At 42.6% G+C, this 14,210-nt stretch overlaps 1 protein-coding gene across 2 annotated transcripts; it reads left to right on the forward strand.

Moving 5' to 3' along the window:
* Positions 1–77: 77 nt before the first annotated feature.
* RAC1 (Rac family small GTPase 1) lies at positions 78–13,853 on the forward strand. Of its 2 annotated transcripts, XM_085074681.1 has the most exons (7): positions 78–237; positions 6,286–6,357; positions 7,704–7,821; positions 10,033–10,089; positions 11,233–11,295; positions 11,976–12,135; positions 12,298–13,853. In XM_085074681.1, exons 1-7 carry the CDS (start codon positions 203–205, stop codon positions 12,426–12,428), a joined length of 636 nt encoding a protein of 211 aa, XP_084930807.1. In that variant the 5' UTR covers positions 78–202; the 3' UTR covers positions 12,429–13,853. The 2 variants fall into 2 exon arrangements, with proteins under 2 accessions (XP_084930807.1, XP_084930806.1); XM_085074680.1 differs by lacking the exon at positions 10,033–10,089.
* The last annotated feature ends 357 nt before the right edge of the window (positions 13,854–14,210 follow it).

Genomic DNA, 14,210 nt, shown 5'->3' on the forward strand with positions numbered 1-14,210 from the left:
TCCCCGCCCGCTCCCGCCCCCAGCGCCCCGAGCCGAGGCACCGCCCGCCAGGCGGCCCGGCCGGATGTGAGCGCCGCGCCGCTTCCTGCGCCCGCAGTCCTCCCTCTCCCTCCCCGCCTTGGGTGGTGCCGCTGCCTCGTCCCCGCTCCAGGCTCAGGGCGGAGGCGGCCGCCGCTCCCTGCTCCGCTCAGCAGCAGCCCCGATGCAGGCCATCAAGTGTGTGGTGGTGGGCGACGGGTAAGTCGGAGGGCCCGTCGGCCGGGCCGGGCCCGAGCCGCTCCGCCGGGCCGGGCGGGGGTGTCGGGCGGCGGGGCAGGAGCGGCTCGGGCCCGCCGCGGGGTGTGGGCGATCCCGGCGCGGGGCGCGGGCGCGGCCCGGCCGCCCTGACGGAGCGGGGCTGCCCGGGGCCGGGGCCGGGGCCGGGGCCGGGCCGTGGCGGGCGGCCGGGGCCGGGGGCAGGCGGGTGGGTGTCGGCCGCGGCTTCCTGCTGGTGCTGCCGGGCGGGGAGGGAAGCGCGGGCACGGCGGGCCGGGGAGCGGCGGCGGGGCTGTGCGGGGAGCCGTGTCCCGGGGCTGAGCCCCGCCTGGCCGTGCTGCTGGCCGAGGGCTCGGCGCTGTGCGGGCAGCAGCGGGCAGGGAGCGAGCTGGGTGCGCTGGGCTGTCCGGGCAGGCCGGGCCGGCCCTCACTGCCACTGCTTGCTCTGCTCCGCCAGCGCCCCAGTCAGACACGGGTGCTAGAGAAAACAGTGTCCTGTGGTTTTAGTTAGATGAAAAAAATCAGTGTTGATTTGAAATACCTCTTGTGGAAGTAGCAAACTTACTACCTTTCAGAGCTTGATTTTTGACGTCTGAATCTCGCTCTAAAAGTGAGTGAGATGGGCTGAACTCTGCGCAGATCATTAATGCTTTTGGGCAGAAACTGCTTTTTTGCCTGCAAACATCTGGTCTTGTAAGGTTCCTGTCTAAAGCAGACTGATAGGCCCTTGAAATACAAACAGTTAATGATATCCTTGTCTGTAAAGAGCTGTTACACCTACAGTATCTTAATATGGTGTTACTTATATGTGAAACGAGTTGGGGGTGCTTTTTAGAGTCGAATTAACTCATAAGTTTAGCAGTTGGATTTCAGTGTGAGGAGTGCTGGAATTGAGGAAAGAGTTTATGTATTTGATATTTTTGAATATTCTCCATGATACTGTTCCTCTCAGCTTAGAGGGATTCTCGCTTACGGGATGTCAGAGCTCAGGGGAACATCACAGACCAGCTGGAAAACAAGACTTGTCTTATGCAGTGTGAGGGATTTTTTTTTTCCTTTAGGAGAAACAAAAATCCCAGTGTAGGCTGAGCATAATTGGTATCACAGCAAACTTCTGTAGATGACAGAGGAGTGAAGTGTAGCTAAAACGGACTCGCTACAGTGGTCTGTAATTTCACTTGGTGGCTTAATCTTCAAGTTATTTGTGTGGAGGGTTTTTGTTGATTTGTTTTTCATGTGTAGAATCCCTAAAAAGGCAGCTAAGTATGGTTGAAAGATAAACCTTACAGTGTGACAAATTTGTTTTGACTTGCTATGTAAGATTGTGAGCCATATGAACATGAAAGTGGTATCTCAATAGATAATTTTCATAGTAGGGTAATTCTTTCATGCCAGATAGGATGACTGTGGATTGTTCTTTTGCTTATGTTGAATTTAAGCCCAACAAAATTGCTTTTCTACTATATACATTTTTTAAAATTCATCTGAACTCTGTATTTACAATGCTGTCAATAAACGTGATGCATCATGTTGGGGTAGGGAAAAGGTTCAGTCTACTTCCTCCTTTAGAACTGAGAACTCAGCACAAACGAGTAATTCATTCAGCAAAACAGTTCTTTGGGTCATTTGCTTTGTACACCATCCCTCTTCCTAACATGTTTGCTGTTCTTTGTCTTGGAAATGTAAGTGGTGTAGTTCTACCTGACTTTTGTACATATTTGTAAACAAAATACAGTAGTTTAATTTCTTTTCCTTCCTCCTTAGTTAGAAACAAATCTCACTTAAGGTTCTTTTCAGGTACTGTTGCTCATTTTTGGTAGCTTTGTATCATTCTCTGTTCACTGTTTTTAAAAAATATTTAACTATTTGTGTTTCTTCGTGCTGTTGTTGCTTCAAGAGCTCCAGAATTGCAGGTATTCTAGGAAATGTCATGTTTGGCTTAGATAAGGCCAGAGTTTTAGCGTTCCTGCAAAACAATGCAGGTTAAAGATTTGCTTATGTAATATAAAACGTGGGTATTGTTTTATGTACCCTCCACAAAGATCTGCTAGGAACAAAATAAACAAAGCTTTAGATGTACCTGTGATTATTTTTTTAATTTGTTAATGAGGCTGTTTCTCATATGTAACTCTTGTTTTGTTCTTAGAGTTCTGACTAGTATGTGTTTAGACAACTAACTTGACCAGAAGAGTGTGGCATGTGTGCTACTTTGGGCTATCATATTTTCCCCTTGGTTTCTTTATTTCACTGTGGGGATTGTTTGGGGGAAAAGAAATGGCAACTGGTGCTTTGAGCTGTCATGATAGAGAGCAGGAGGAATGTGCAGGACAGATGAAGAGCAGCCGCTGGAGTAACTGCAGGAATTGCTGTTGATTGACACTTGAGAAAAAACATTGGTGGAAGTTATTTTTAGCAGCTTTTGTTTTACTCCAAAAAGGCAGCTGTTAAGTGGTACAAAATCTCCAGTGCTGTTGAGTAATATTAGGAGAAGTTCTATGTTTTGGAGAAATTACCAATTACTAGATGTGCCAGAAGTTGTTTGACTTCATGCTCTTTTGTAGGCATTTTTTAATGGTGGAAATACTGTAAGAGCAGTAATCTAGGAGTCCTTGTTTGGAATTGTGCTTAATCTGAGGCCTTGTGTACTAAAGCCATGCTGTATTTGATTTGATGGCTCGGGGAGAAGGGGAGGGGGTGTGTAGGGTAATTGACTTCTTACCAGTGTCACGCAGTTTGTGTGAGACCCTGAACGCCTCAGGTCCCTCCCGTGCCATCTGGAGAGACTGCAGTGACTTGAAATTGGGTAATTTGTGTTACTGAGGGTTTCAAAGGTTTTTAAAAAGTGGTAGTATTGTAAGTACTGAAGAGCGTATTTGGGAAAGGGTGTGTCACAGTGAGTAACACAGCTTATCTGTGAGCCATACACAGCTCAACCTACTCCAGCAGCAGTGCTGAACTCTTGATCTCAGGGTGGTACTAGAGAAATCTCAGCCACTCTTTAGTGTCTGAGCAAAGACCTGGGCTGTTGTGCATCGTGCCTGCCAGAGAGGTACTTGATGTGCATCGGAGAAAGGAAGAAATGGCACAAGCAAAGCCTTTTATGAAGGCTGCCACCTGTTTACACATAAAACATGGCTCCAAGCAGCTCTGAAACAGTGGGGAAATTTCATAAAAATTGTTGGCATAAATAAAGAGAAGATATGTTTTGTTTTCAGGAATTAATACATATGTGGTTATATAAATACATTGATTCCTGGGTGCTGCTCAGAATCAAAAAGGGACTCGGTGCTGTCTTTTGTTAAGGTAGTTTTGTTAAACATTTAAAGCTGGATTTCTGTAGGCCATGTTTTTAATGACAGTCAAGTGTTGCTAGTTTCATTTATGTAATAGTGGGTGGACAGAGCTGTGATTAAGTAGTTGCTAGAAATCTTATGACTAATCTTGGTGTTATTTTAGATTCTTAGTCTCAGCCTTTATGTACAAGGATTTAAACTTTGCCAAACAGTTGGAATTCTCTTTAGGGGAGTTGCTTTATTACAGAAATTAGAAGTCTAAAAAAGTTGATAAAGCACTTAGAGGATGTACTTTATAAAGGTAGGCATTAGGGTTTATTTTTAAGACTGGTGACCATAATGATCTGATTCGTGTGGCAGTGAGCCAGAAGGCAAGGAAGGCAGGAAACCTGGATGGAGCAAGTCTGAAATGGGGTTGTTGAACATGTTTTTTCTTGTTTAAATGACTCTGGCTGATTAGTGCTGCAGGAACACACTACAGGCACTTCTAAGCTTGGAATGAAATCTCTCACCACCTTCCTGTGCTTTTTGATTAGCCAGAGCAGACTCAGGAGTTTCAGTGCAAGGTGGGCAAAGGAGCCTGGATGTGCAGAAAAATTCTTGATCCGCTGCTGAAAATGTTGAGTTCAACATTAATTTGTTGGAAGCTCAAATTACCTGTAATGATAGCTTCTGTTTCCTTACTGGAAACTGAAGTGTCAGCCCAAACAGGTTCCAGAAGCGTGAGAACGTTGTCTCTGCGCCTCAAGAGATTTCCCAAAGCATTTGGCTGTTGCTCTGCTCAGGATCCTGAAGGTTTTCCCGCTTGTCCTTTGTGAGCTAGCCCAGCACAGGCGGCTGTGTGGTGTGAGAGCAGCTCAGCAGTACATCCCAACTGAGCTAACTCATCAGCAGGCAGCTAAAATAGCAAGTTGTCCTTATGGGGGAGGAATAACTTTCCTTAACTCCTTGTTCTGGCTTATTAAAGCGTTAGTTCAGGAGCTGAGATGGGATCTCCTCTTTTGACAGCTGTTAAACTGATAGCTGGTGAACTGCTCCTTGATTGTTTCCCTCAGAAGATTTTTTAAGAGCAAATCCATCTACTTTTGAGCACAAGTATATCTCAAAACTTTAACAACAAGGGAATGTTCAGAGATTGTACTTAATGAGAACAGAATTAAATGCCTCCTTTCATGTTGTTATTATAGCTTGGTAAAGGGAGTGCATGCTGAAAGGAAGAAACTTCAGACTGTGAGGATCTGATGTCTTAGAAGCAGATGTGAAAAGCAGGTTGGAAAACTGCATGGAATGGTCAGATGCAGCAGATGGGGTGCTATGCCAGGTACTGGCTCAGAAAGCCAGTAATTTGTAAAGCAAATTACAATTAAAAATGGGTGTGTAGGACAAAATCCCAGATAATTTTGTACGCTGAAGAGACTTCCTTGGGGATTTCAGGTGATGTTGTCAGAAGCTGCTGTCAAATACTTGGACTAATGTGGTGAGGAACTGTTTAAAGTGGAACGGAGAGACTTGTTGGAGATTGAGCTGTGTCTTATGGATGTGACAAAGCTTAAATTCACTTGTGAAACATTCAGTTCAGGAGGCTCATGAGTCAAACCTCATACTAATGGCACAATTATACGTGTAGGTGCAGCAAGGTTTCAAAGTTACTGCTGACTGGCTTTGAGCAAATCGCTGTAGTGATAAAACATCTGCAAGACAATGCAGTTTTCCCTGCCCAGGAGCTGGTCTGTTGGGGAAGGGTGATCAGGCAGGCTTCGAGGCTGTCTGGCAGCATCGCCTTTGAGGAACAAACTCACCTCTGGAATCTTTCACACGGTTAAAGGATTATGCATTGCAACTGGGAAGCCTGCAAAGGAACCAGTCTGCAGAGTCGCAAACACTCTTTGTAGACATTATTTTAAAAAAGAAATAAGGTCCAACTTCAAGTTTTCCAACACTTTAATTGAAACTGTAACAAAAACTGAATGCTGTCCTTAATCAAATGTTTGACTCCAGATAAGATGTGGGGAGGAGGGTGGAGAGGGAACTAGCTGGCTGCCAGAGTTCTGAAGGAATCCTGGAACAGAGCCTTGTCCTGCCCCCATTTGAGGCTCTTGTGAATTAGATCAGTAGGGAAAGGCTTGGTTTCCAAGTTTTCCAATACTGGAATGTAATTTATCTATAAATCAGTTAATGAAATGTTTGAATAGTTGGTGAACGCATGTGGGGAGTTACTTTGCAATAGCAGTAAATAATGTGAGAGTTATCATTTGTATTCATTCCTTAAATACTCGGAAGTAGCTTTCTTTAACTTCACTTATCTTATATGTAAGTATACCATTTCCTAGAAAAGATAACCGTTTTGGAATTGTGTAGGGGTATCTGGAAATACTTCAGTTTTTTTTTCAGTTCAGAGAGTTGGAGTTAGGCAATCTTCCTGAGTATTTAGTCAGGTGACTAGGAGATGTTGGTAGTCTGATTAATACTAGTGGGTTTGTTGGGGGTTTTTGTGACCAAAAATTAACAAAATTTGGTAATTTATCACTTCACAAAACGAATGTTTCTATTAGGTGTGTTTCATTGCCAGTAATTTAAAGGCTGCAGTCTGTCAACTGTTTTCCTGCACAGTAGTGACTGGAGATGCTCAGTTGTTCTTACGTGTCTGGATGTAATTAGTTTTCTTCTCCTAAAAGGAGTATTATTTCTGGTTATTCAAGGTGAATGTGTTTTACATGTGAACTTTCTCTTTTTGCAGTGCTGTAGGTAAAACATGCCTACTCATCAGTTACACAACCAATGCATTTCCTGGAGAGTATATACCCACTGTGTAAGTACTTATAAAATCCAAAGAACTCATTTCTGTCAACTTCTCAGTGCTTACTGCCATTCCAGATTCCTTAGCTGAATTGTTTAATTGGCTGCAAGCACCCCTCAGGTGTGTAGGAATCACTTTAAGCTTTTAGTGTAGCACAGTCACACCAGTGCTTGCTGATGGTCCCTCAGTTTTGGCTCTCTGTGCCCTCTAGGCTTGGGTGATTAGGGACTAACATTTGCTAACATTTTACCAGATGTTGTTCTCTTTCAAAATAGTGTGTTTCTGTCTTTAATGTCATTCATAATAAGCAGTCCCAAGGCTGAACAGCTTGTAAAACATCATATCATGGTCAGAAATAGTTGTCTTACATGGCTGGTGATTTTTTGTTTATTTGTTCCTTCCACTTTTTGTGCTACTGCCAATCCTGTTCTGAGCCAGCCACTGCTCTGTAGCTCCTCAGGCGAGACTGTGGCGACTCATTTATTCTGGTGCTTCCCTTTTTCTTTCACACAGGGATTTGTCAGTATCAGTATTAGTGAGTTCTCTTTTCCAGGGCCTGTTGGGGGCTGTTTTGTACATGAACAGCTTCTTTGCCCTTTTCAGATGTCTCTGTATTTTCATCTGGCTATGCTGCTCTCTGAAGTATTGATGCATTTTTCAGATAACAAAATACATTCTAATAAGGTTTGCAGTTGACTTTTGTTACCCGTCCAAGGCCCCTGTTCTCTTAGTTATTCCTGCCTCCTTTTTTTGATCTTGAATTCGAGTTTTTGCATTATGGTGCCTTGTGTTCCCAGTGAACTTGGTTTAGCCTTAACGAGTCGTTAAAACCTTTGCACCCACAGTAGTGATGAGATAAAAACAATGCCTCCACTGGCCCCTGGTTATGAGCTTTGATATTTCGTTGGAGGGGGTTTTGATTAGCAGGATTAATTAGCTTTTGTCTTACCTACTGTTGTCATTAAGGATTCCTTGGTTGTTGTTCTTGTATCTTCTGTTCTAAATCTCACAACATGAGACAGATTAACTTGCTGAATGTCCCACTAAGACTGGAAAGTGCTTGCTAAGTACATCACCTGCTTTCCTGTACTCACTGGGATTAACACTTCCTTTGGAAGAGCCATGGCAGGGATCACTTCTGCTCAGACTGAACCAAGTCTGTTGTGTACGATTTTTTTATCCCATTACCCAATGCCATGCTTGTTATTTAAAGAGCAACTCTACTGTCTCTGGGGAGCAGACAGATGTAATGAAAATGTTTCCTTCCCTAGTTTTCCCAGTTAGGACTCTGTCAAGAAAAAGTCCTTGGGTGCCTTATTTTACTGCAAGCTACTGCAGCTAACTCTCTTTATTTTTAGTTTCGACAACTACTCTGCCAATGTAATGGTTGATGGCAAACCAGTCAACCTGGGTTTGTGGGACACAGCAGGTCAAGAGGACTACGACAGACTACGTCCGCTCTCCTACCCGCAAACAGTAAGAGCTGCAGGGTCAAACCAGGAGCAATCTCTACAGCTTTGTCTAACATAAAGCATTTCTCTTTTTGAACATAACAGTGACCTTCTTTCATTTTATGTGCTGTAGCTGTAATTTATAACCTCTGGGGTGTGTACTATTGTAAAAAAAGATAAAATATGCATGCCCTGTGTATTTGTGTCCACTGGTACTTGTTGGGTTTTGTGTAGTTGCAGCCTCAGAATTGTGTAGAATGCTTGATTTAAAAAGAAAAAAGCAAAACCACCACAAAACTAACCCAAAAAATCGTGGTGAATAGTCCCATCAGCTAGTTCATTGATTTTAAGGTTAGCATGCCTGCCAAAGGCAGGGTTTGTTTTTGGTTTTAGGCGATGTTTGGCTGCAACCTGACACTGTCACTGCTAAGCACTTGATATTGTTTAGTCTGTGTGAAGATGTTCTACATGTGAAAGAGGCAGCACTGAATGAAGAGATTATTGGTATTGACAGAGGCTGTGGTGTCCCAGCTTTCCAATGTACTTGAGCTCGTGGTTATTTGATTGCTTGCTGTAGTTTGTGCTGCGACATCGATACAAATGTGCTTCTGTCTTCCCTGTGTGCAACTGGTTAAATCCTGCCTATCCTGCATCTTTCCATGCTTAAGGAAAACACTGAAGTGAGCTGCTCTCTCCTTTCCAGTGTGACTTCAGCTACAGTTAATCTTTGTAGAGGTGGTTTCCTAATCTGTTTAGAGCAGTGGCTTTTACCTGATGGAGCTGTGCTATAAGTAAAGAAAGGACAATTTGCAGGGTTTTTTTGGCATTGATTACTCATGTTGTTGACTGTCAAATATGTGTTCAATGCTAATAATGTAAAATGCAAAATTGTTTAGCTTACTCTACAGCATAACTACTCTCTTGAATAATGTGAATCTCATTTAAGGAACTCTGGTACTATTTTTAGTAATCTGTCGTAATTCACAATTTCCCTTAATTCACTGCTCACTAACAGTCGTTAGGCTTCTCCATTGGTTATGATACATGAGATTGATATGAATTTGCCAGTTGTGGGCAACTACAGTTGAAATGCCACAAATAACTGTCTTTTCTGGAAGGAGAGACAATGGAAAGCTGGTTTTCTCTAATACTTAGGTATTTGTATGATACTTAAAACTTCAGCTTTGCTTAAAAAAAATATTTTCCAAAAAGTGGAAAAAGGTTGAAAGATACTTAGTAGGGGCAGAATGCCTGTGATGCAGAATGTCTGTGGCAAAGGGACAGAATGTACCTGCATGTCTTCAGCCTGCTAAAGTAACTGTGGCTTTCTGGTAGATTGCAAAGCAATTCCATGTCAATCTAAATATCTTAGGGGAAAAGTGTCTTCTGTGCAAGCATGTATAACTGTTCAGTACAAGTTTGAAGTACTTTCGGTTATGTGGATTGGTTTTTTGCAGCAGAAGATGAAACAGGGTGGTAAGTCTTGAAGTTCTTACAAAGAAATGTTGAGATTTCAGATTTGTGCAGTATCAAAGATTCATCACCCCCACAAAACTAACAAAAAGCACAGAGGAAAAGAGTGGTGGTGCTTATGAAACCTGACCTTTTTTATTATCTGTGTTCAGTCTCCTTTTTCCTTTACTGTGCTATTTAAAACTCACCCCTTGCATGTTCTCATGGTCCTCCTTTCCCTGTGTGTGCACCTGAATGACATTTTGGGCAAGGTGAAAGCAGCAGGTGTTGGTTACTTGGGCAGTGTGTGTTGGGATCAGCCACCCAGCAGTTCACAGCTGGTAACTTCACAGGGAGGGCTTGGCATTAATTTGTATCTTTTTCTCCTTATTAATATTTTTATTTAATTCCTTAAAATATACAGGAATTTAATATCTTCTCCTGAATGCATTTGAAATCTACTAGTATTTCCAAATATTTGGGGAAGTTGGGACAGAAAAAGTGGTCAAGTCTGTGTCCTCAGGAGACCAAACCAAAGAGAAATTGTTAGTTGGGTGCTTTTCAGGAGAGGTTTGATCTTGCAGGTTTCCCCTGACAGTGCAGAACTGGTTTCTGGGGAAGGCTGGTGTCTGCTCTGGGTGCAGTTGGTTGTGCTGAATTACAGGGCAGCGTCTCTCTTAAGAAGAAAATCCTCCTTGAGAATATCTGTGAGCACAAATTGCTGACTGAGAACATTTTCCCTTAAATCCATTTGAGTAGTAACTTCATCTCCTACTGTTATTAGGTTGGAGGAACCAATGGTAAGAATATATCTTCCAGTCTGACAGATCCACCTATTGCCGTATGTAAATCTTTAAATAAACTTCAGTTCCAAGTTCTGTCATCTTGTCTTGCTTATGATAGTGATAAATTGGCCCCTATTTTTTGAACAAATACTTTTCTTGGAACTATCAAATTCCTAGATATGAGAACTCTTACCAAATTTCTTTATATGAGTTGCTAAGATTAAATATTTTATTGGAAATAAATAGCTTTTCCTACTTACTGATAGTGTGCAAGACACCTGAGATCTTTTAATAATTCCTTGTGGTTGCACCAAATCTTTTGATCTCTGGAGCTAGGGAAGGAGAGAGTCTGCATCACGTGCAGCCCTTGAGTCCCCACAAACCTGCAGAATTGGAAAACAGAAGTAGTGGCCATAGTATCACATTATTTGATGTTGTTTCTTTCTTCTTCTGGGACGCTGCTACGGAAACTTGTTGGGGTGATGCATGAACAACTGGGTTGCAAGTGCTTAGCAGTGAGATGTCAGCTGCTGACCTAACAAAATGCCTTGAAATGCAGCACAATCAACTAACATTCTGCAATGCCTGATTCTGTAGCACGTTTGGTACTGGAATAAGTACGGATGCAGAGGTAGGTTGGGGAAAGTTGGGCTTGTTTGGGAGACACCAAGTTTTGGGTCGTACAGCAAGATTACAACAGCGTAGACAGAGAAGTAATAATTGTAAAAATTCCTCTGTGTATTAGGTTTTTGGTTTTTTTTTTTAATTTCACACTGTATGGTTGGCATTTGAAATTTAAGACTACTTTAGAGTTGTATATTAATAGTTAACACTTTGCAACATCCTATGATGAATTCCCTGTCAGTGAAGAAGAAATGATGTTTAGAGAAAAAAAACCCTTGCAAGGCAGTGGTATTAGTGTCCTAGTTGCTGGCTACTGCAATAGCTGATTATAGATTTGACTGCAATCTATTGGTTGGTTGTTTCCCCCTCCTCTCTGGCTGCTTGTAGCTGCCTGGGAATGGATTTCCCACTGGGAAAGCTGCCTCTGATTGTCATGTGCAACTGTATTGCTGACCTTGCCTTTTGCAAGTGTGGTAGAGCTGGCAGTGTGATGGAGGTACTGGTGATATTGGCCTGTTCATGACATTCTACAGTGGTTTCTCACTTGGGCTGACTTCTGTCAACTTGTTTTGTAGGATGTCTTCTTAATCTGCTTTTCCCTTGTGAGCCCAGCTTCCTTTGAAAATGTCCGTGCTAAGGTAAGGACAAGCTGGTACCATTTTATTTCTGAATGTTCATCACACTCTTCACATTACAGCAGAGCTTGGAAAATATTAGGTGCTATTTTTTAATTGTTTTTCCCACAGGCCATGTGAAATGCAGTTTGAAAAAGCAGAAACCTATTTGCCTAACTTGTGAGTCATGGAAGTTCAGGCACATGACACACTGAAGTACGAATTGTTCCTTGATGCATTGATAACAGTAATTTTAAGTGTTCAGCCAGCAAGATGCTAAGATCACAAACAGGAGCTTTCTTTTTAGTACAGTTTGGAAAAAAAAGAAGTTTTTAAACAAATGCATGTAAAAACTAGGTTGACAGCACTTGTTCCTTGCATCAGCCATCCTTCTGCACGTGCTCTGGGACTGTTGCAGTATTTCATGTCCTCAACAACTCAGCTGCACAAGGAGGTATCTCCATGGGCAATGGGGGGTGGTCAGGGCTCTTCTGGTGTGTGAGGAAAATACAGCCCTTAATGGGCTACATTTTTAAAGTATGTGGGAATAGCTGTTGGCTTCATTAACAGTGATGTGCCCTTTTGTAATCCTGCCCTGATGGGATCTCAGTGCTCCCTTCCAACTGACTAAAAGTGAAGGACTGGGAGCCTTCAGGAAATCTGCCCCCACACAAGAGACACCAATTTTTATTTGTGTGTTCCAGTGGTATCCTGAGGTGCGGCACCATTGTCCCAACACCCCCATCATTCTCGTGGGCACCAAACTCGACCTGCGGGATGACAAGGACACGATTGAAAAGCTGAAGGAGAAGAAGCTGACTCCCATCACCTACCCACAGGGCCTTGCCATGGCAAAAGAGATCGGTATGGCTGCAGCAGGGTTATTGTTGGCTGGATCTAGTTGTGTTTGTGGAAGACGTTGTACCTTAATTAAGCTAAATGCCTGGCTTTTGTTGTGGAGCCAGCTGGGAGCAGCGCTGCTGGAACTGTGGAGCTGCTTTGTAACTGTGTCTCTGCTTCCCCCAGGCGCAGTGAAATATCTCGAATGCTCAGCACTTACGCAGCGAGGCCTCAAGACAGTGTTTGATGAAGCCATCCGAGCAGTGCTGTGCCCCCCTCCTGTAAAGAAGAGGAAGAGAAAATGTCTGCTGCTGTAAACGTCACCCTCCCCCACCCCATCAACCCTGTGCTTTGCTCAAACAATGGAGCATTCACATGCCAATTTTTTCTGTTATAAATTAGTTCTCTTCCATCAAATCTTGAACCAATTGACAGTTTCATGGTTTCATTTGTTTAAAGTATGATCCTTACCTTGCATTCTTCTAAGAGCAAACTCCTGAAGACACACCTATGTAAAGCCTTATTTTTAAAATCCTCTTCTTGCTCAATTAAGTGTTGCCAAACTATCTGCTGAACTAAGTCGCATTGTTGTGCTACAAACACTAAGCACTAAACTGTTTTTTAAAGATTCTTCTTGAAAATGACTCTAATTTCTGGTAGGAAATGCAAAATCTCTTTCTAGTTTTTCACAGTAAGTAACAGTACCGGGGAATTAGCAGAACACTGCACTCTAACGTGTTTTATTCTGAACTGTTTTCCCAGCACAGCCGTTGCCTGGTGGTGCATCCAACACCCATCCCTGGCAATGACTGACACCCCTGAGTCACAGTGTAAATGCTTTATCATTGGTAAGGGCTTGGTTGCAATCTAGTTCTTGCTGCTGTGATTGAAAAAATAACTATTCTTACTGAAGTGTATCTAGTCCTTTTGACAGCATTGTATTGTGATGAATAAATGGAATATTGGGTTGGATCAAGAGATAGTGCCAGACAGTATTTTGACACTGTACAGCTGACTTACACTACACTGCCAGAGTAGCTCAGCAACCATTTTCCCAGAGGTGCAGTAGTGGAGAGAGGTTGGTGTTCATGGGTAAATTCCTTTGAATTTCAAGTAGGGCATTCATGTAGGTACAATTCTGAATCAGTCATTCCCACTTTTATGTAGTAAATGCTTTTCTTGTAGAATCTCTTCTTACTGAGCAATATAACTTGTATTTTAAAACCTTCTGATTGATAGAAGTTTGCTTTTTTTCTTTTTTTTTTTAGAGTAGAATGTTCAAGCATATCCTCCTTATTTTCCTGTTATTTCTGACCCAGTAAGTTATGCTTTCTGAGGAGCTTTTAGTCTATTACTAGGTGTAAAAATCATGTGAAGCAGCTTTACACATTTTAGTAATTTTTATATTTTAAACCTCTGTAACTGACAAACCTTCTCAAGTATCACTATTTGCAAGATCCCCCCACTGTAACATGACTAATGCAGCCAAGTGTTCTTTCTGTCACTCCATGTGCAGCATCGATTGCGTAACGGTAACTTGGGTCTGTGAGGTTCTGTAATTAGTACTAATGTTCTGTACCTTCCAAACTGGCAGGAATATGATGTTGAACTACACCCTTTCAACCACTAAAGCAAAATTTAAAAATAAAAGTTGCAAAATTGTGAAGTTTTTACATTGATCTTTTGCTAATGCAATTGGCAGTATGTTTTGCATGTACGAATTAATAAATCCTTGAATCATATGTGTGGTAATGTTTGAGTTTCTGAGCAAGTGTCTCATTCTTGTGCCACGTGAGCACACATTCTTGTTTCCTGCCACCAGCCCTGTGTGCAGGTCTCTCCTCAGGGACATTGTGCAAATCCCAGGGTGGCAGCAGTAACTAAGAACCCAAATTAAACACAGCACTTGGCAACAGCTCTGCAGAGGCCCTGTGCTCTCAGTGCAGTTGTTACAGCTCCTGCTGCTGTTTGTGCAGCGATTAAAGCAGCTGACAGTGGGGTCAGGTTCTCTGTTCCACTCCCCTGGGTGCAAACAGAAGTGCTTTTCCTCTGAACCTGTAACAGTTTGTGTTGAAATGCACCAGATTCCAGCCTTTTAC

This window comes from Lichenostomus cassidix, chromosome 14, assembly GCF_008360975.1.
Source record: "Lichenostomus cassidix isolate B80296 chromosome 14, HeHo_3.0, whole genome shotgun sequence".
NCBI lineage: Eukaryota > Metazoa > Chordata > Aves > Passeriformes > Meliphagidae > Lichenostomus > Lichenostomus cassidix.